This window comes from Ruditapes philippinarum, unplaced genomic scaffold (genome assembly GCF_026571515.1).
Source record: "Ruditapes philippinarum isolate M1 unplaced genomic scaffold, ASM2657151v2 ctg5986_1_1_1_1, whole genome shotgun sequence".
In the NCBI taxonomy this organism is placed as follows: domain Eukaryota; kingdom Metazoa; phylum Mollusca; class Bivalvia; order Venerida; family Veneridae; genus Ruditapes; species Ruditapes philippinarum.
In genome coordinates this window covers 85,448-106,269 of record NW_026857463.1, presented here as the reverse complement: position 1 = coordinate 106,269, position 20,822 = coordinate 85,448, and the positions used below count along the sequence as shown (strand labels likewise).

At 34.0% G+C, this 20,822-nt stretch overlaps 2 protein-coding genes across 2 annotated transcripts in view; both read right to left on the bottom strand.

The window, feature by feature from the left end:
• Positions 1-1,236: 1,236 nt before the first annotated feature.
• On the bottom strand, positions 1,237-3,963 carry LOC132749845 (uncharacterized). The gene is made up of 3 exons (XM_060739757.1): positions 3,924-3,963; positions 3,364-3,656; positions 1,237-2,268 (listed from the first exon to the last, which is right to left on the bottom strand). Exons 1-3 carry the CDS (start codon positions 3,961-3,963, stop codon positions 2,062-2,064), a joined length of 540 nt encoding a protein of 179 aa, XP_060595740.1. The 3' UTR covers positions 1,237-2,061.
• Positions 3,964-4,582: 619 nt separating this feature from the next.
• Positions 4,583-20,822, bottom strand: part of LOC132749844 (zinc finger CCCH domain-containing protein 13-like) — a 28,255-nt gene continuing 12,015 nt past the window's right edge. Inside the window, exons 5-22 of the mRNA XM_060739756.1 lie at positions 20,305-20,372; positions 19,526-19,600; positions 18,369-19,207; positions 17,840-17,932; positions 16,724-17,246; positions 15,960-16,204; positions 14,085-14,192; positions 13,467-13,743; positions 12,031-12,297; positions 11,328-11,475; positions 10,078-10,179; positions 9,351-9,453; positions 7,465-7,521; positions 6,919-7,007; positions 6,414-6,508; positions 5,964-6,004; positions 5,196-5,258; positions 4,583-4,764 (exon numbers count right to left, since the gene is read on the bottom strand). Coding sequence (XP_060595739.1) covers positions 4,583-4,764; positions 5,196-5,258; positions 5,964-6,004; positions 6,414-6,508; positions 6,919-7,007; positions 7,465-7,521; positions 9,351-9,453; positions 10,078-10,179; positions 11,328-11,475; positions 12,031-12,297; positions 13,467-13,743; positions 14,085-14,192; positions 15,960-16,204; positions 16,724-17,246; positions 17,840-17,932; positions 18,369-19,207; positions 19,526-19,600; positions 20,305-20,372 — 3,375 coding nt within the window. The remainder of the gene's footprint in view (positions 4,765-5,195; positions 5,259-5,963; positions 6,005-6,413; positions 6,509-6,918; positions 7,008-7,464; positions 7,522-9,350; positions 9,454-10,077; positions 10,180-11,327; positions 11,476-12,030; positions 12,298-13,466; positions 13,744-14,084; positions 14,193-15,959; positions 16,205-16,723; positions 17,247-17,839; positions 17,933-18,368; positions 19,208-19,525; positions 19,601-20,304; positions 20,373-20,822) is intronic.

Sequence of the window (20,822 nt, the reverse complement as noted above, 5' to 3'; positions counted from 1 at the left end):
GAAATGTCATAAAAATCTAAAGGAAAAGTGACCGAAAACGTAATTAACGACAAAGGTAACTTTTTGTGTCGAGCACTCTCAACACAGACCTGATTCATTATAGTGCCGAAATAAATCACCGCTGATTTTCATAAGGAACTGAAATGTTCTTCACATAAGACTATTGACTTGGATGTGCAAATGTAACCTCCGACAGTTTTCCTAAAATAATCCTCAAGGACCAGTACTATATCAATTACAATGTGACAATGTATCAACAATAACCAAATGGGTTTGTCAGATAAAGAAATGGTTCTTCCACAGATAAAGCATAATATGAAAAGTACATTTATGATGAAAGAAAAGTATTAAAGATCACTACTTAAACAATTTGATTTCAAGACAGTTCTATGGTCCTGTTGAAATTTTGAATTTGCAAAATAGATTACATATAATGTATGCCAAATAGATAACATATATTCAAGACTCTTCACAGTTTTAGAATTAGATTCATATACAAATGTACATCCCTACCATGTTGGGTTTTAGAAATTGACGTCTTTTATTTGTCCTGTATTTTGTTGTTGCTTTTATTGGTTTTATGCACAGTATCAAGTATAGGCATATGTAAACATTCCACTTATTTGGGAAAGAAGACTTCAGGTGCCCTTCAGCCTCTTTATTAATTCAGGCACAACGGTTTCCACACGAGAAAAAACACCGACGTTCCTCAAGCTAGCTTGATAGCTTCCTCACATAAAAGAATCCAAAGTCCCTGTTGGGATACGAACCCACAGAGGTGACGGGCAAGTGGTTTGAAGTTAGCGATCTGAACTACTCGGTCACGGACGCGCCTAAGAAGACTTTTCTTGTAGTGTCCAGTAAAAGATACATATGTACATCGAACAATCTCCGTTCCTCCTTTAATTTTTGTTCTTATTTGGATTACATGGTGTGTGTGCATTCAATATTTTAATCTTTAATCAATATCATAACATATGTTTCAATATACATGATGTACACCAAAAGCTATCAAGTTTATACAGCTGCTAAAAGCTCTCTTAAACATGGGAACAATTATAGACCTATATGCAAGCCGAATGTGTAAGTGTGGTTCATATATACAAGAGATCAACATAACATGTAAGCAAATATGTATACTTACAAAAATTACCAGCAAACTAAATTTATATATCGTCACTTTACAACCAACTGAAATATAATGATAAATGAACATGTACAAGTACATTTTGCGTATTTTTCATTTTATTTATTACAAGATTTTTATACTCCCTCAAATATGTTTACAATACAAAAAGCATTATGTCTTTGACACAATAAATTGACAAAACATATACAAAATTTCATGTATTTATAAAATGGGTGAATGTATGGATCATTTAAATGAAATATGATAGTGAAAGATGTAACAATTCTAAATGATAAATGGAGATGGCGAGACATTGCCATTCACAAAATGTGAGGCTTAAGTTAAACAGTGCATATTTTATGCAAAATTTTACAGAATACTGTTTTTTAATGTTTTTTGTTTGTTTGTTTTTAAATATTTACCCAATTACTTATTATGTTAGACATATTTTTGAATATTTTCACACTTTATGAATAACGTTTTGGATATAAAGAGACTTTCACTTGATTAAAACACTTCATTTGTACACTTCACAATTGAATTTACTAACCAACGAAATCTTTTAGTTTTTGAAAATAATTCTGTAGACATACTGCTCCAAAACGCTTAATTACTGATCTCTATTTAATAGATTCCTAAAGATTTTATAGAACTGTTGACATATTGACAGGAAAACATTCTCACATATCTTTATTTTAACAAGAAAATATTCTCTTGAATACTGTTAAAAACTTTTACTAAACCAGTCTTTATTCCCAATAAACTCCTCCTTTTATAAAAACCAACATTCAAAAACCAGACTTAATACAGACTGCAACACCAATAAACAATCGAATTTCATAAATTCTTTTAAAAAGAGTACAACCAGTCTTCAAACATTACAGAAACCAGTCAACATTAGTAGGAACCAGTCCAAGGTTGAAGGACACTATTCATCCACAAGTTACTTCTACAACAGTCTTTTCTAATGGCTCTACATCCCTGACTGGACTGCATTTCTCAGGAATTTTTTCAGGAACTTGAGGTGGTGGCTCAATCTTCAAAGAAGGATCCTTAGCTTGTTTTAACATTTGAATACTTAATTTATACAAGTCCGAGTCCATATCTTGACTAGTGTACATCTGACTTTGGTCCAAGTTCTGAAATATACAAAATATGTACATCAACTTTTAAATCTCCATTGGCAAAAAGTAATTTGACTATGCAACCTTTGCAGTCTATCAGGACTGTATACCATTGGCTCCTTAATTCAATCATTTTAAAGGAACTCCACTGAGGTCCAAAGGCTTAAAACATAAAATTTGAAAATCTTAAAAATATTAAGTGGACCATTTAAAATGGTAAACTTTGCAAAGGATAACATAGAAATATACTAAGAATTGAATTGGAAATTTTTTTTCTGTGCAATTCTCAGCCAAATTTGAGTGAAAAACGTTGAAAAGTGTTTCATTTTCTTGTCATTTTGCGCAATAAAAATGATTATTCTGGAAAAACGAAATGAGGGAATGAACTGAAAATTTGGACACAAGTTATTAGCCTAGACCTTCATCAAATTGTACACCAATCTCAGGGAAAATGCTCCCAGTTCTGACAGGTAAAAAAATCCTTAGTGAAGTCCCTTTACTTTAGAAAATCCTCAACTTGGCTATGCACTGTGCCAAACTTGTGCCAAATCTTGACAAACAAAAGATCTAATCAAGTGCCCATCTCTACATAATGTCTGACACAGGCATACAAGGAAGTAGAATAATTGAAGCTAGATAGTTTCTCATTACATGTAAGAATCCAAAGGTCCTGATGTAATGCTTATTTATAGCAGTAAGAGATATGTTATATCAAGTAAAAGAAGGCTTGAGAGTAAAACCACCAAGCTAAATTTAGCTGGCTAAATAGCTTCTTCACATGAAAGAATCAAAAGGCCTTGGCAGTATTGGAACCCACAGCGGCAAGGGGCAAGTGGTTTGAAGTCAACAACATTAATCACTCAGCAACAGACCCTCGAGGAGGAGTCCTGGCAAGGGGTAAAAATTTTTTTTACCAAACGTAGTTATGTGTAGTGACACTGACTCTAATAGAAACGTTTACTTTATACAATGTAAAGTATAACCACAGTGTACAATGTACTGTATAACCACAACGTCAGCCTTAGAGGTAAATGAAAAATAGTCTTCAAATCAAGCTAATTACTAGTACATGAATGGCGATTCTAAAATCCACTTTAAACTCTACCATACCTTATCTACTTTACACAACTGTCGTCTGATTTCTAAATCCCTCCTTGCACACAACACTCTCCTGAATGGTCCAATATTTGAAAGCAAGTTCTTTCTTTCTTTCAGTTTCTGAAGAGCTGACGAGTGAAACATAGCAACATCATGTAAAAACTCAAATTTAGGTTTATTTTTGTTCCTTTCTGTAGTTTCAGCCTCATTAGGTTCATTATTACCACTTTCTGTAGTTTGTTCACCATCTTGTTTTTCTACTTTCACTATGTTCTCACTGACAGAATCTTTCTCATCATCAGCACCTGAAAATAATTCAGCAAAATTTTTTTTTCAAATTACGTTTACATATCTCTGATGATATCTGTGAATCATATAGGACAATATCTCATCACTTTTAAAACTTTTATCTTTAGATTTTATACCTGATACAGTATATTGTTTATGTACAAAACATAAAATTATCTTGAGAATTTAAGATAGTGCACAGTGTTTTTATAAGAGTCCCTTGATTTGGAACTGGTACCTGAAATGAGTGGACTATACCAGGTTAGGATCCAACAAGCAGTTACCATGAGGACATTGAATATGATCTGTTCTAGTAGAATTCATTAAAGTACAAAATAACTGCTTAAAATAGTTTTATCATGACCACCTCCCAGATTTTCAAATATTTAACTTCATAAAATGCTATTATATTCAGCAATGTCATTTCCGGTTAATTATCAAATACAACACTGTCTGCACAGGTGGCAGTATAAGTGTTTGGACACCCCACCCTTATCTATTTTTTTCAGGGTTGTAGTAGGGGTTCAGGGGCAGATAGGGGTGGGGTGTCCAAACACTGATACTGCCACCTGTGACGTTTTAATATTTGGTTTGATTTAATTGGGTTAACATCACTTTCACAATTTAAATCACATATGTCAAAACAGGGAAAAAATTTTTTTGCTTATTCGGGTTAAAAATCAAAGCAAACCCCACCGAAAACTAATATGGGGACCCCAAAAAAATAGCAAAAAATAAAAAGGTTATAATTTTAATGCCATACTAAGGAGAAAAAAGAAAAACAACTACATAGAAATGACAAGAATCTCAGAAATTTGGGGGATATCACCCTAGCAAATTAAAATTTAAGTAACCCTTTAATGAAAATTCTTTTTTCTTTTTTTACCGTTTTGTTTTTTATTAATTCTATAAAAAAACAATTTTAAAAACCTTTTTTTCATCTTTAGTCTCTGGAAACTTTTAAAACTTCCTTGTAAAGATCTTCACCGGCAAACTGCCGTGAGATACCCATCTTAGCAAAGAGAGCTCCAGGTTTGAACCTCTGTAACGCAGACCCTGTATTCAATTTCGGACGCTCATCTTTCACCATGCTTGCCCAGTCTATTTCAAGAGCATCTACGGCTGCTGTTAGTGACAAAAAAAAACATGATAATTATTATGTAAGTATTCAGTTATTATAGCCAACAATTAAGCTAACTATGAGACATTGTTTTCTTTTCTTTTGTAAAAATTATAAAACATTCTGTAAAAGTACAAACTAACTTTTTCCTACAGCTCAAAATGATAAAAAGGAACAGAAATTCAGCACATGAAGAATAAAGCGATTGCAGGTAGATAATAAGAGTAAAATACATGATTGGAGAAAGGTTTTGAGAAAAGTGTGGTTGACTTTACGAGGGGAGGGCACTGGTGACTAGAATATGATCAAATGACATTCAGTCAGAGTTATCCAACATGTTTCTATTCAAGTTCTTAATTGAGAAATAGAGTATATCGTACAAATAGGCCACGCCCCTGGCAACTATATTCAAAGATTTCACAATGAACAGTTTTACCAAGTTTAACAGGTTCGACAAGACTGCCTTCATCAGATGATATAGTCTCCAATTCATCCGGACCTGAAATACACAGGTATATAATGTACTGCTGGGGAAAAATGGGAGGAGCATTTCAGTCAGGATGTGACGTGGGAGGGGCTAAAGTGAAGTGGGAGGGAGGAGCTAAAGTGAACCCAGACCTGGATTACTGTAGAGGAAATTTGTAACTGGGATGGGTTACTGAAGATATGGGAGGTTACAGGACATGAATGGAAGAACTTTTATTTTGGTGAAGTTTAGAAGAATGTGAAATAAAAAAGAAAACTGTGCCTTGTGAACTGTGAATGGAAGATGTTATAAAGTTACTAAAAATAGAACTAGTGGGATTAAGGAGGAGTCTGTGTGTGGTAACATTAGGGAGGTGCTAATGTGTGGGCTCTATGGATGGTGAAATGTTAAATGGAAATTTTCTGTGCAATGTTAGATAACATGAAAAGGTAGTATTAAGCAGGTTAAAAGGTAGAAAAGCAAAAAGGAAATAAAAGCTTGCAGTGAAATAATCCAACTTTCATTGGTATTACATATTCCAACTTTCATTTTTAAATAGTGCTCTTTGCCAATTTCATCTTACAGCCAATTTCTTGTACATATATGTAGGTCTACAAAGAAAATCCAGGTTCAACCTATTTGAGATATCATTTTGAAATTTATTGAAAAATACTCATTCAGTTCTCATTTCAGGACCATTCATACTTGGACTTGAAAAGAAAGTTGGACACAATTTACCTTTATCTTCAGAGGTCTTTCTGTCTTTTTCTTTCTCCACACTGTAAAAAAAAAACATTAAAGAATCAAATGACTAATCACATACTGAATATTGATAAAAAAAGAGCATATTTTACTGTAATAAACAAGACCACAGGTGACCCTCTAAACAAACTTGCTTAATTCTGCTTAAGCCGGTGCTAGGGGGAATGGATAGTAACTTGCACTTTCCATTACCGTCCATGAAAAAGCCCAATCGAATCGAGTCTGCAACATTTTCAATCGTGTCATTTTGGGCTTTCTTTAGGAACTCCGTTTTCCACTGTTTATCATATGACAATAAAAAAATAAATAGACAATGGAAAAGACAATTCTTTTATTAACAACATCCATTTCTGCTGCTCAATGAGTATCTAAGTCACAAAAAATTCCATCAAATGCATTGTAATTGTAGTGATTTAGTTAACATACCCTTCTTTACTATGGTGGCTATGTTTACTAGTAACGCTGCCATGTGGACTCTGACCTCCATCTTGTCCAGAACTCTGTCTCTCTCTCTTTGGCGACTGTAAAATAACATATACAATATGTATAGACAAACAGCTGTAGACCTTGGTCCTAATTAAGTACAATAAATGTATAATAAAGAAATTCAGTAGTTTAATGGTTAAACATCATTCTGAGCTTTTAATAGTTCCAGACATGGGTTAATCATAATCATTGATGTTCATGATTATTAATCTATTACTTCTTTCATTAATCATGCATTAATCATTAATCACTGTTTTTTGTGATTAGTTTAATCATAATTTAATTGATTACTGTCAGAAAAAAGCTGACAATCATGATTATTTTATGACTACTTTGAGGTTTGGAAAATTAGAACAATGTTCAGAGAAATTAGAAATAGTTCTAGTTTCTGAAAATACTTTTCACCCATATTAAGATATGGATTTACATCATAATTCACACTTACCGCCTCACCAGGTCTGTTTAAGATATCATCATCGGAGTCGTTGTCCGACCAGTCACTGAAATTCTGCTCTATATTCTCCAGGTTATTATCTGTAACGTCAAAATGTAGAACAACCAATAAACTTACAGCTAGCTGCTTTATAATATCACAAAAAATATCCATGACATATTTATAACATACATTGTAATACATTGTTTGTTACTGACCAAGTTTGGTGACAATCATCGAAACAAACTTTCAGACAAATTTCCAGGATTTTGGATCAAAACAGTAGCCACTAAAGTGTTAACAAAATTTTTCTTTTTTATTTAGCTCCTGTGACCTGGTTTTTCATCCGAGATGTTTGAGATGATTGAGGCAAAAATATGACCGCTAGAGTGTTAATGAACAAATGTGGACAGACGACAGACATTCAACGATCCTGAAATCTCACCCTGAGCTAGCTCAGGTGAGCTAAAATGAGCATAATCATTAATGTCACTTTAAGAAGGATAACATAATTCATAATTTACTAAATAGATAAAGTTGATGTAATATTTGACATACCTTCCCTATCAGAGCCTACAGTGTCCTTGATAACATATCCAGCCAGCTGTCCTACACCTGCAAGTACACCAAACATAGATAGTTTAGAACATGTTATTATACACTGAATGTTTACTCTTGAAGGTCTTCAATGTCAACCTTCCTTTCTATGATGAACCTAAGTTATAATGAGATATGTTAACTGCAGAAAATTAACAATGCACCTTCTTTCCAGTAAAAAACTACTATAACAAGCAATTATCATAGTATTGCAAGCAATCCATAAGTCCCCTACCGGTTAGAACCCCAGCAACATTCTGATTTCAATTTTACCAGTGAATGAATGACATGAATGAACTTAAATCTTTTGAGTTCTTAGTTTGTCTATTTCACAGTAATGTGTTATATAGTTTCCCTGCCTAGTAAGGAAATTATGATTATACAACCTTGTCATATTATTACGATGTGGGATTTTAAAGTAAATCCTATCAGGAATGAAGAAGTTGGAGTAAAAAATACCAATTTCTCGAAAAAAATCTAAGTTCAAGGAGGACATAATTCTGGAAATAGTCTTGCTAGAGTATTTAACCTTCTCAAAAATGTTGAGTGATAATAAGAAACATATATATGAAGTTTGTAGTTGATACATTAGGAAATAAAGAAGTTATTTAAAAAAGACAACATTTTTTTCATAAAAATTCTAAGTTCAAGGGAGGTAATACTGATAATTTTTGTGCTAGAGTTGTAAACCTTGTCACATATGATGTGGTTGATGACCAGAAACTTATATTTAAAGTTTGAAGTAAACACCTTAAGAAATAAAGAACTTATAGTGAAAAAGCTGAAAAATTTAAATCAGAAATCTTGAAATCCAGGCTATTTGTTGCCATAGCAACCAAAATTTTCAACATAGAAAGAAAAGAAAAAGATGTGCATAATCTGCATACTGCCATCTACCCATATTTTAAGTTTCATAAAAAGTTTTTCAGTACTTTTTGAGTTATCACTGGATCCAGTTTATGTGTTAAATTTGCCATATTTTCAGACTATTTGTTGCCATAGCAACCAGAATTTTCAACATAGGAAGAAAAGAAAAAGACGTGCATAATCTCCATACTGCCATCTATCCATATATCAAGTTTCATAAAAATATTTTCAGTACTTTTTGCGTTATCGCGGAATCCAGTTTTGTGGACGGACGGACTGACGGACTGACAGACAGACGGACAGACAAACAGACAGACGGAGGGTAAACCTAAAGTCCCCTCCGGTTAAACCGGTAGGGGACTAATAACTGTATAAAATATGAATTTAAGTCTTAATTAAAAACAAGGCTGAATTTGTTGAACAAGAGTTGACCTTAACAGAGCACCCGCAACTAGACCTAGTTCACTTGAAAGTCGAATATGAACACGCCCTAAAAAAGTAAAAAGTTCAACTTGACAGAGTAACAAGGACAGATCTTTAAAAACTATACTAGAAAGTTGCTGAAAAAGGACAGATCTAGTGAATAAGTCAGGTGAAGGGAAACAGAAACAAACTTAGAAACCAGAAATATGTCCATAGGACAAAGATGCCCCAACATTCCAATGTTTACACAATCTACAGACAGAAAGACAGCATGACCGATGGACAAGGGCAAATCTAAATAACCCACCCCAACCCTTTTGTTTAACACTAGCAGGAAACTAGATAAGTAGGAAAAGCTACCTGTCGGAGTAAAGGATCAATACCTTAGAAAAAAGAACAGAAAAACAATCTTCTTATTTTAAAGTCATGCAAAAAGTGAAGTTGTCAGAACTTGCCACATTTCTAATTCCAGATAGAAATAATAACTGATAGCAAAACATTGCTAAGATCCAGATAGGTGAGAAGTAAACGTAAGAAATATACTAAATTAAACTTGCCACCTTCTTGATACGAGTCTAGCTTTCTACGCTTGCTGTCTCCACTATCTGAACCATCCTTCGACCGTGACCTTGACCTTTTCTTATCTATGCTCTCTGTGTCCTAAAAATAGAAATTTTATTATATTTACTTAATACTTGTGATAATGCAGAAAAAAAAACTAAAACATTAATCGCTGGGTAGTTTAACCTGTAACATTCCGAAATCTAACGTGTTAAGCCTTTGTAGAACAATTTAAGAGTTATAACGGGACTTCGCTGTGTTTTTTCTGACATGATGGGAACGTAGATAATTTTTCGAAAATAAAGCTCCATTTGATGAAGGTCTAAACCAATAATTTGTGTGCACTTTTTCAGATAATTTGCTGTCTGTTTTTTCCAGAATAATTATCTAAATTTGAAAAATACTCATAATGAACAGCATTGCAACTCTTCTCACTCAAATTGGGCTAAGAATAGCACAAAATAACATCTGAGTATATATTTCACAATTATCTATTGCATATTTTTTTGTTCTCAGTTCCTCAGCTGCTTTATGCAAGAAATTCAAAATTTATGTTTTTAGGCTTTTGGACCTCAGTGGAGTCCCTTTAATAGTTGAAATCCTTTAAACATTGAATGGACTGTTCCAAATACAGAGCTAGGCATATCCATTACACTAACTTCGAAGGTTAAAAGTTATTAGCTCATGTATCACAATACAACATAAATTAATGTGATTACTTACACTGCCCTTTCGTGACCTTTTCTCCACATCTCTCCTACTTTTACGAGGCCTTGACCTTTCACTGTCAGCTTTCCTTGACCTCTCACTGCCTGCAACACTTCCCTGTAATACAAAATGAAACAATGCTGAAATTTACTTTCTAAGCCATTTATATTATTAGCTATCGACTTGGGTTTAATTTACAAACAATAGTTTTTATAGGGCCATATAATATGTCAAAAATCTTTATAACAAATTAATAATACTGCAAACTTCCACTTTTTAGCAAGAAAAAAAATTAATTCAATAGACAACAGTTGTGTATAAAGATTATATAAACATCACAATTATCCAATGAAAAAGGACATTACAAACATATCTTACTGTTCATAATTAATATATCATTTATAACCACATGATCATGCAGTAACAAACAAAACCTTGATTCAGTATCAGTGTCCTTTTTTTTTTTACCCAAGCTTTTCTCTAGCATTCTTATACCTATAACAAGGCATTTATCCAAGAAAAGTAAATATGTAACATAATCACAAACAAGGAAAGTAAATATCATATATTGTAAGATGGGCTTTAAGTTACATCTACACAGTAACGCACATATGGCAAATTTCCAGCGCTTAACTGGTGAAAGAGAACCTCAAGTGCCTCTCCATGCATTGCTTCAGGCATCAGTGAGCACCTGAGTAGATCTATTAACCTTTCTTAAGGTAGTAAGATACCTTCTTCAGATACCTTCCTCATCATGAATTATTCTAAGCTATGGACAGAATTTGCTTCAATACCCCCTTAGAAAAGCTAAAGCTGTCATCGATAGAAATAATATAAATGTATTGTTGATATTTTTCTGTTGATCAATAATGGATACAACTTTTAAGAAAATCAATAATTTTGACTTAATAATTGAATGTCTAGAAATTATGGAAATTCACCCAAAACATATGCAAAAGCATATTTACAGCTGAAATGAAAAAAAAGAATGGTCAGCAAAAATCATGCAATGGACATTTATAAGCAAAACACATGTATAAAAAGAACATCTTTTTTACTGAAAGCATATAAAAAGAATTACAGATAAGTAATTAATTCTTGAATAAAGTAATTATCGATACATCAATGCATCTGGTCATCTGATTTTGATACATTGTTGATTTGCTTTTGCACTGAATCAATGACAGCTGTAAGAAAAGCTGAAAGCAATACAGAGCCAACAACCTTAATCACTCATCCGTGGAAGCTCAGGATGTTACTATTACCTTTTCACTATGGTTGTCAATATCTGGTTCCCTTTCTTTAGGTATTTCTCTACTAGACTTCTTGCTGTGTGTGGATAAAGCTGGGGAACCATCCCTTGCCTTTTTAATTGATGGCGACCTTGATCCTTCATTTGAAGCTCTTCTTTTCCTAAAAAAGATAAATAGGTCATCTACAAAAATCAAATTTATTTTTCTCTTATTACCTGATTTTTTTTTACAACTTTGTGACTTAAAAAGTTGTGTGCTTAAGTACTCTGTAATAATCTATCATTTTTAGATTACAAATACAGTGTCAAACCTGTAAACAAAGGCCATCCAAAAGAGAGAATGAACATGTCTTTTACAGCCAAGTGGTTTTTATTTGAGAGGTTACTCTGTTCTATTTTAAGAATGAAAGTTTGTTAAAAAAGTGGTCATAATTCACAGTGTGATCTTTATTCAAAGTGGTCTTTCACACAGGTTTGATTGTAGACTTTCTAATATAATGATGATTACTGCTACTCATATGTTCAAAGAATGAGCAAGATATAGACCAGACAAATCTGGACGGCCACACAGATGCACATACACCAAACTTTATGCCAAAAGTGGCGACTAAGTCGAGCTCATCTCAAGCAAGCTCGACAATAAGATGGTGCTGAATCATATTATTGTTGAAACAGAATCTCGCCTATCTAGTTAAACAACACTTATCACCACATACCTTGATCTCTCTCTTTCTATTGGTTCATCATCTCTCCTTCTATCTTCATCCTTCTTTCTATCCCCACTGGAATCTTTACTCTTCGTGTCTGACCTGTCTTTGTCCTTCGTTCTATCCTTCCTGTCCTCATCTTTCCTGTCCCTAGATCTTTCTTCGTCCCTTTTTCTTTCTTTCTTCTCTGTTTTCTCCACATCCGAGAGATCCTGGTCTCGACGCTTTATATCTTCTTTGTCTATTTTTTCTTCCCTCTTATCTTTTTCTCTATCTCTAAAATAGACAAGAAAACATCTTTGAAATATCTGCTGAAAATAACGCTTTTACAGCCTAAAAATCAATATACCAACACTACACCTAGTTAATTCATAGTTAAAATTCCTGCAATTGAATGTGTAATGTATGATTTTTTACTTTTTCACACTTTTTTTGCTGATGAATGTCCGAGAGGGTCAATAAGGGTAGATTCATAAATTTATACCCTTAGATTAAGTCTATTTTGGTGTAATGTGTAAACTTTATATGCATCAGAGTGTACGAAAAATAAACATCAAAAAAAAATATCCTTTCAAATGTAAAATGTAAAGGGACTCCACTGAGGTCCAAAGGCCTAAAAACATAAAATTTGAATTTCTTACAAATAAGCTGGGACACTTAATTAAAACAGCAAAATAGGAAAAAGATAATTAAGAAATATACTCAGAAATAAATTGAAAATCGTATTTTGTGCTATTCCTAGATCCATTTGGATAATTTTTCAAATTAAAATAATTATTCAGTGACAATGGAGTGAGCAAATGATCTGAAATTTTGCACACAAGTTATCTGACTAACCCTACATCAAAAAGAATATTAATCTGAAAAAATTATTTACAGTCCCATCATGTCAAAAAATCTCAGTGGAGTTCCTTTAAACATAGTAATCCAGTAATCTGTTAGTAATGACTTTATTGTTATGTGATAGAAATATGGTGATAAAAATAGATCTAGTACATAACCGGTGTGTAATTTTGTCATATTTTGAATATAACACTTTTCCACAACTTTCATAAAAACATTTAAAATATTATACACATTTTTATTCTCAAACTTTTTTAAAAAACTATGGAAATATTGTAAAAACATATTTTTCATTTGATTATTTTTTAAAAGTTGATAGCACGGGACTCCCAAATCATTGGCGTACTTAACGTTTTCTGTATGTCTGTATTGAATTTAACTGATGTTTTAATAACAAATATTTTGTATGAAGCAGAACAAATTCAACTTATCATTACAATTTTTTATTGAATGAGGTCAACTATTTTTAACTTCATCGTACATATGACCACAGGTCACAAAATACTGAGGGTAAGTTGATAATAAAGTTGTACCAATTATAAAGAGTTCAGAGAAAAACTCATCTCTAGACATACCACTTGAGCTAAATAGAAAATACTAACTTGTCATCTCGTTTATCCTCCCTCGGAGCCTTCCTATCTTTCTCTATGTCTCTCCCAACTTCCTTGTCTCTGTTTACATCCTTCTCCTTCTCCGAGTCCACCTTCTCGTCTCGTTTCTCTCGTACATCATCCCTCTGTCCGTCACGACGGTCGTCACCACGTCTACCCTCGTCTCGACGGTCTTGCCAATCTCGCCGATCAGAGCCGTAGAAATCATCTGGACGTCTCTGACCATCCCAATCACCACGCCTACCTCTGTCATCGAATCGCCCACCTCCTATAAATTATACACACATACGTTGTCATTTTATAATAAAAACATTTATGAAATATGAAGTAAGCAATATATAACAAAACAGTCGGAAATAATGATTATTATACTCTTGATATTGAAATTTTTCAGTTTCATCATTCTTGCTTCTATATTTGTTGTAATACTGGAAAAAAAAATTAAGGCTTTAATGCAAATTTTTCCTGACCTTCTGACCCCTTGCCTATGTATAAACACCTGAAATCAGGAGGACTAATACCAATAGAGGGGTCCACAAAATCCAAATAAAATTGTTAGTTTTTTTTATCTTTTTAAAGAGCTACATTGGTACAAATATAAGTTCTTACTTTCAGGGCCTCCTCTGCCCCAGTTACCTCTTCCACGACCTCTACCTCTATCCCAGCCGGGACCTTGATCCCTGTAATCATAGGGGCCTCTTCCACGCATAGCACCACCTGCAATACAAATCTTCATTATAACAGCAAAATAAATAGAGAATATTGAATGAGTGTAAGTTCAATACAGAATTTATTGAACAAGTTGAATAAAATTATATAATGCAACCCTCTGGAGAGCACAATATTATTTCATGCAGGAAGTTCAATAAATTCAATAATGAACCTACAAGAATTTAATATTCTATTTTATCACATTCCCAAAATAAAGACTGTTTAAAATGGACAAGAATCATTTTTCATTGACACCCTGATAGTGTAATTCTTACTAAGAGCGTCTTTGCACGATGTTTGCATATCGCAAATGATACCACGTCAAAATATATGCACGGCAGAGCAATACCAATTTCAACAGAGTTGAAAATTACTGGCATAAAGTTAAACTTGGTACATTATCATATATTTCATTTTCAGTACTGTCAACACCAGAAAATACAGTACCATCTTATTTCCTACAAAACTTCTACAAATAAAAACTAAAAACACTCAAATGCAATATGCGAGAACGCTTGTATTTAGGGACAATATACAAGATGACATAATAAACGTGCAAATATAGCATAAAGCAATAAATATTGTAATTGGTTAATAAATTTGATCTCTGTCATATAAATGATTTGCAAATCGTGGTCGACTCGTCCAGGAAAAACCCAAAACAAAAAACCCCTTTTAAAATTTTTGATTTGATTGCAGTGTTATTTAAGAGAAAAAATACTTGGAAACCTGTGCCCATTTGCCATCACAGGAAAGAGACTGTCAAATACCACCAAATATTGGGCCTCATTCTTGCTAAACATTTAACATTTATACAAAAATGATGTAAAGTGTCTACACTATGTTTCCGTTAAAAATTAAACAAAACATTTTATTTAGGCTAAGCTTGTACGCTTTTAAAAATTGTACTTTTCACAAAATAATTTTGGCATTGAATTTGAATGTGTGAGTGTCCCTAAGAGTTGCTCGCTAGAAACTGATTTTCGAATATGAAAACCCAGATTAAATACAGCTCGAATCATTCGAGCGAACAATGAATGTACATAAAACCGGTTTTGTATTAAAAACGCTAGTACAAAGGTACTCATCTATACATTGTAACGATGAGTACCAAATAATAATATTGGCTTTCATGATGTGTATTTGGTTACTGAAGGTACCAGGGTTTTCATTATTAAAGGATTGGCAATCCATATCATTGGCTGAAATGCTGATAAAACCAGTTGTATTTTCAGCCGAGGATCAAAATATCCCCTGGACTCTTGGCCAAATTGGTTGTTTTTGTTGGCATATCTGTTGCCTCAGATAGAAAATGAAAACCCTGCCTACCCTAGCAACCAGAAAATACATGGGCAATTATAAATACAATGTAACTTTACCAAATAATAAAGGGATCCAATATGACTGTAAATATATACTATATCTACTAAATATTCTGTGTAAATAATTATTTGGATTATTCCAAAACCATCTCTACACACGTATATATATGTAGTCTTGAAATATTAGATTCTTTTAATAAACAGGTATCTAACCATATACCATTAAGCATATTATTAAGCATGACTGTATGCTATGTTTGTACTACCCATATACTGTTGACATCGGCATGGATATGTGATATAAAAATTTCTTTTTTTTAGACAGCATAGACTAAATGGTTGCATATTGAAAATAGGGAAGAATATGGAAAATTAATGAAGTTTTGTGAATGTTATAAGAATATTAATGTAGTGAAAGGAGTGCTTAATGGGTAGACCATGCACCACTGACCATCACCATATCTTGGATCTCCTCGTGATGGCCCGTATCTGTCAAACGGCATATCCAATGGATCCCTGCGATCGCCCAGATCTCGTCTGTCTGCAGGATCACGCTCCCTGTCAGGTCGACCATATGGCCCCCTATCTCCCGCATCAGGAAACCCTTCCCTGTCCCCACGACCGTAGCGCCCTCTATCTTCAAAACTTCCTGGAGGCGGTGGTGGGTAGCGTGGGTCATCATATCTACTGTCCCTTCTGTAAATAAATTATGACAAAGTATTAAACATCTTTAAATTGAAATTATAAATTGTAAAAAATCTGGAAAACGGACAATGCTTAAATAAAGATCAATATGAATAGAGTAAATCAAAGACTTGTTTCATCAAGTCTGTACAGAATAGATAATAGTAAGTGGCATATCTCTCAGAACCATAGCACCAATCAGCAACACTTGCTCTTCAACACTAATAGTTTTTGAATCAATGAACCAAAAGGACCAGAAAAATACAACAACAATGCATAATCAGTTAAAATATTTAAACAACTTTGTTCAGCTTGCATACTATCTTTACTAAAAATATCATTAACAGACTAAGAGAACTGTCCTTTGCATATATTTTCTCATTTGGCTGTTTTAAGCAAATAAAAGAAAACACCATCACTGCCCTCCTTGGATATCATTCTTTAGGGACATTTTTTATTTTCTTGAAAGTGGAACCTCGACGTTACACAGAATTATGCCAAATTAAGAACTGAAAATATAGACTGCATTACCTGACATCATCTCTATATCTATCATCTGGATATCTGTCTCTCCTGTCCCCACTGGGATCTCTAGGATCCCTGACAGGTAGATCCCTCTCGAACTCCCTCCCTGATCCTGGTCGATCCCTCAGTTCCCTCACATCTCTTTCTCTAGGATCCCTCCGGTCTCGCAACTCTCGAGGGTCATCAATGGGATCTCTGCGGTCCCTAGGATCTCTTAAATCTCTAGGGTCCCTCAAGTCTCTAGGATCTCTTTCCCTCAAGTCTCTAGGATCTCTAGTATCTCTACCCTCCCTTTCCCTCAATTCACGTTCCCTCAGTTCCCGTTCTAATGGAGGGTCCCTCAGTTCCCTAGGATCACGGGCATCTCTAGGTTCTGGTCTAGCTTCCCTCAAAGTTCGTCCTTCTCTATCTCTCGACTCTATCCGACCCTCACGTGTTTCCCTCGTATCACGTTCTCTTGGGTCTCTTATCTCCCTTGGATCTCTTCCTTCACGCTCACGTGGTTCTCTCAAGTCCCGTTCACGTTCTCCTGGAAACAAGAAAAAATCATTTTCATCCTACAAACAAATTTTTAAAGATAGCACTTTAATTTAATCTGTAACATTCAACCAATTTTGTAAAATTATCAGTTCCATAAATGAACAAAAGAATCAAAAAGCTCAAATGAAACTGTTTCAATAACATCAGAGTGAGTGTGACCGACAGATGGAGGGATGGACATACAAACATATAGATACTTAGAGGTCTATGAGAACAATAGGTAACAGTAAATTTCCTTTGATGCTATTAATTTAGTAAGCTCTTTTGTGGCTTCTTTCTCTATTACGTGGCTAAATGAACAAAAATGTGTCCACTTCGATACATCCGTACACAAGATCCAAACATCATAAGGGGCCATTTCTTTTGTTATTTTATCTTGTTTTATAAAGGGACAATGGCTCATTACAGTTTTTTTTCTCTCTATTGTTCAGGAATGGACTCAATTGTTCTGTTTACAGTAAGATGGCCCACTATCCATATTCGGTAGTGCACATAGACAAGATGGTGACTATATACTCTCTCTGTTTGGGAACGTAAAAATCTTTTTAAAGATGCCGAATGATTAAATTTACAATGGTTTACCTCTGGCAGGAGGCTCTGGTGACCTTGCACGACGTTCTTGATATGTGTCCCTCGATCCTTTACTACTGGACGGAGATCTTGTTCTTGTATCAACTGAAACAAATTTTATAATATATTTTACAAAACTTTAAGTAAACAAAATTCCGATCGTAGATGTACCTGTCCAGTCTTAAAAACTCAAGAATTGCTTAATTCATTAACAAAACGGGAATACCAACAGATGCTTCCCAGCATTGCTTAGACAAAACTTAAATGCAATGCCAAGTTACATGTTTAGGAAAAGTAGTGGTATCAATTTCCAGCCTTAGGTCCAAGTTTGGTATCGAAAAAAAAGGAATAAGTAATAGTCAAAAATTCAAAGTGTATACTCATCTTTGGCATATATACTTCTGATGTGTTCACAAAGTTCGTAGATTCAAGTCCAGGCTAATATAAATCTAATGATATCTCAAAATCTCAAATCCTGTTTAAATAGCTAGCTGTAAGTTGTGAACATAAAAAATAATTTGAATAATTCAACTATATCTACCTAGTTCCCTCCGTGACACTCTTTCTAAACTTCGTTTCTCCTGTTTCCTTGTTGGTGGGGGAGATTCGGATCGTTCCCGTTCTTTTATCTTTTCTTTCTTATGTTTTCTTTCATCCTCACGCTCTGGTGACAAATCTCGTTCCTTCTTCTTTTTCTCCTTCTTTTTATCTTTCTTCTTCTTCACCACTTCTTGATTAGGCGAGAAATCTCTGTAATCAGACGTTGGAGTCAGATCTCTGTCGCGAGGGTCACGACCTCTTGTCCTTTCAAATGAACTATCTTTTGACCTTTCCATTGCTTCTTCTTTCTTCTGTTTCTTCTTTTTCTCCAGTTTTTTACACTTCTTACCATCTGGCGAGAATGACAACGACCTATCCATACTAACCGAACGCGACTTTGTCCTCCTTTTTGAACTCTTGACCTTTTCCGGTTTCGGCTCTTTCACGTACTCTGGAGAAACCTTCCTTTCTTTCTTTTTCTTCACAGGTGTGACTGATCTCTTCTCTTTACGTTTTTCAACTCGGTGATCATCCTCGCTTGAGCTAGACCTCGACCTTTGTAGCGAGGGTAAATTTGGAATTACGGGTATTGGCGACCTCGACGGCATGGGCAAGTTCATTTTTGGAGGCGGGGGAGCGTCATCATCATCTTCTGAATGAAAAGCTGTGATAGTCTTTGAAATAACGGCTTTTGTTGATTTCTTGAATTTTAAAGGACTGAGAAGTTTACGAGTCTTTTGTTCCGGTTCAGGGCTCCGGTCACCGTCGGACATAGAGTCTCTATGCTTCTTGTTCTTTGATTTCTTCTTGTGTTTCTTATGGGGCTCATCACTCTCGTATCTGTATTTGAATACAATGACTTTGTCATATATATAAATGATCATAATATTCCACATTTGTAACAAAGATTTTCATTGGATAATTGTGATGTTTAAATTACCTTTATACACTATTAGTTGCTACAAATCAATGTTTGATACATAAATTATAAACATTTTTAACATTTTACTCATTAACAATACAGTATCATTGAATTAACATTTGAGTTTTTATTAAACCAAGGCCTGTAATTTGCAACTGGTTGTAACAATCTAATGAGCAGAAAAATAATGGTATATCACATATTTCAAACATTTTAATTATGCAACAATACAGTACCCAGGGCTCGGACTCCGTCCTCCCTTTCCCTTGGCTGGTGACCTGGAATGTTTGTTTCTTTTCTTCTTTTTCTTTCTGTATGTGCAAAATAAAACATAATATATAGTTACCATGGCAACAGCAAGAAACATCAACAACATCCAAAAACAAATGTTATGATGCCCTATCTAATACACCTGTTTATGTTTTGCTATATTAAACTGAATGCATAACACACACAAATACAATGTGACAGAAAAAAATTCCACATTGTATAAAAGGGAGATACCAAAAAACTGTTGACATTTTGATCTAAGACAAAGAGTTGGTAAAACTTTGACACATCGAGCCTTAGACTCGTGAATCGGTCTCAATTTAATGACAAAATTTTCAGCCGTCAATGTTTACAAAATGCTTTACAAAAAGCTTAATCAATAAGGAAGCTTATAATAAATAATCCATTTGATTTTCACATGACACCAGGTCCCTGAAGTTCTCAAACGAAACTTATACAAGTAATGTTTTGATAAAGAATATATAGGGTAAAAATTGGTGACTGCATTTTATTTCGACACATCAAGAAAATGGACTAATTGAAGTTTGACACAAAGAAGTACTTCTGTAAATAACCTGTAGAAAAATGTAGACAATGAACCATAGACTTCAGGCTAATCCAAATAGCTCACCCTTGAGTTCTACACACTTTGGTAAGCTTAAATATTTATGTACAAATAATTCCAAATGTTTGAAGAAATCTGCCATAAAAGATATCTTATACAACTATTATGTTTGACTCTCACCCTGCCTTTCTGCTTCGACTACGACTCCTATCATCAGAGCTGTCAGACTCGGAACTGCTGACTCGTTGCTGTAATTACAAAACCCACAAATCATTTCCCGCAGTGCAATATTAGTCTATTAACTAGATATATTTATTTCTATCAAAATTCAATTTTTTTTAAAGTTCAAAATATTATATTCATTTTCTAGCTCAGTTATAAAAATAACTCCTTTTATTTAAACCCCTCTTGAGCTTCTACCTGAAATTACCATGTACTGGTGTAATTTGAGGTTAATATTTAATGGTTGTCACAATAGTCTCAGAACCAATGATCTCTGGCTAGATTTCAGATGGAAAGACCATTGAAATAAGAAGAAACAAGAACGTGTTTGTTAAACACAAATGCCCCCGGCTCAGATTCTTGTCAGTAACAATATTTAAAATAAAGGCTGTATGGGCAAAAGTGTAAAAAATCTATTTTTAGCACTGGTGACCTTGACCCAACTGACCCTACCTCCATCCAAATGAGAATACCTC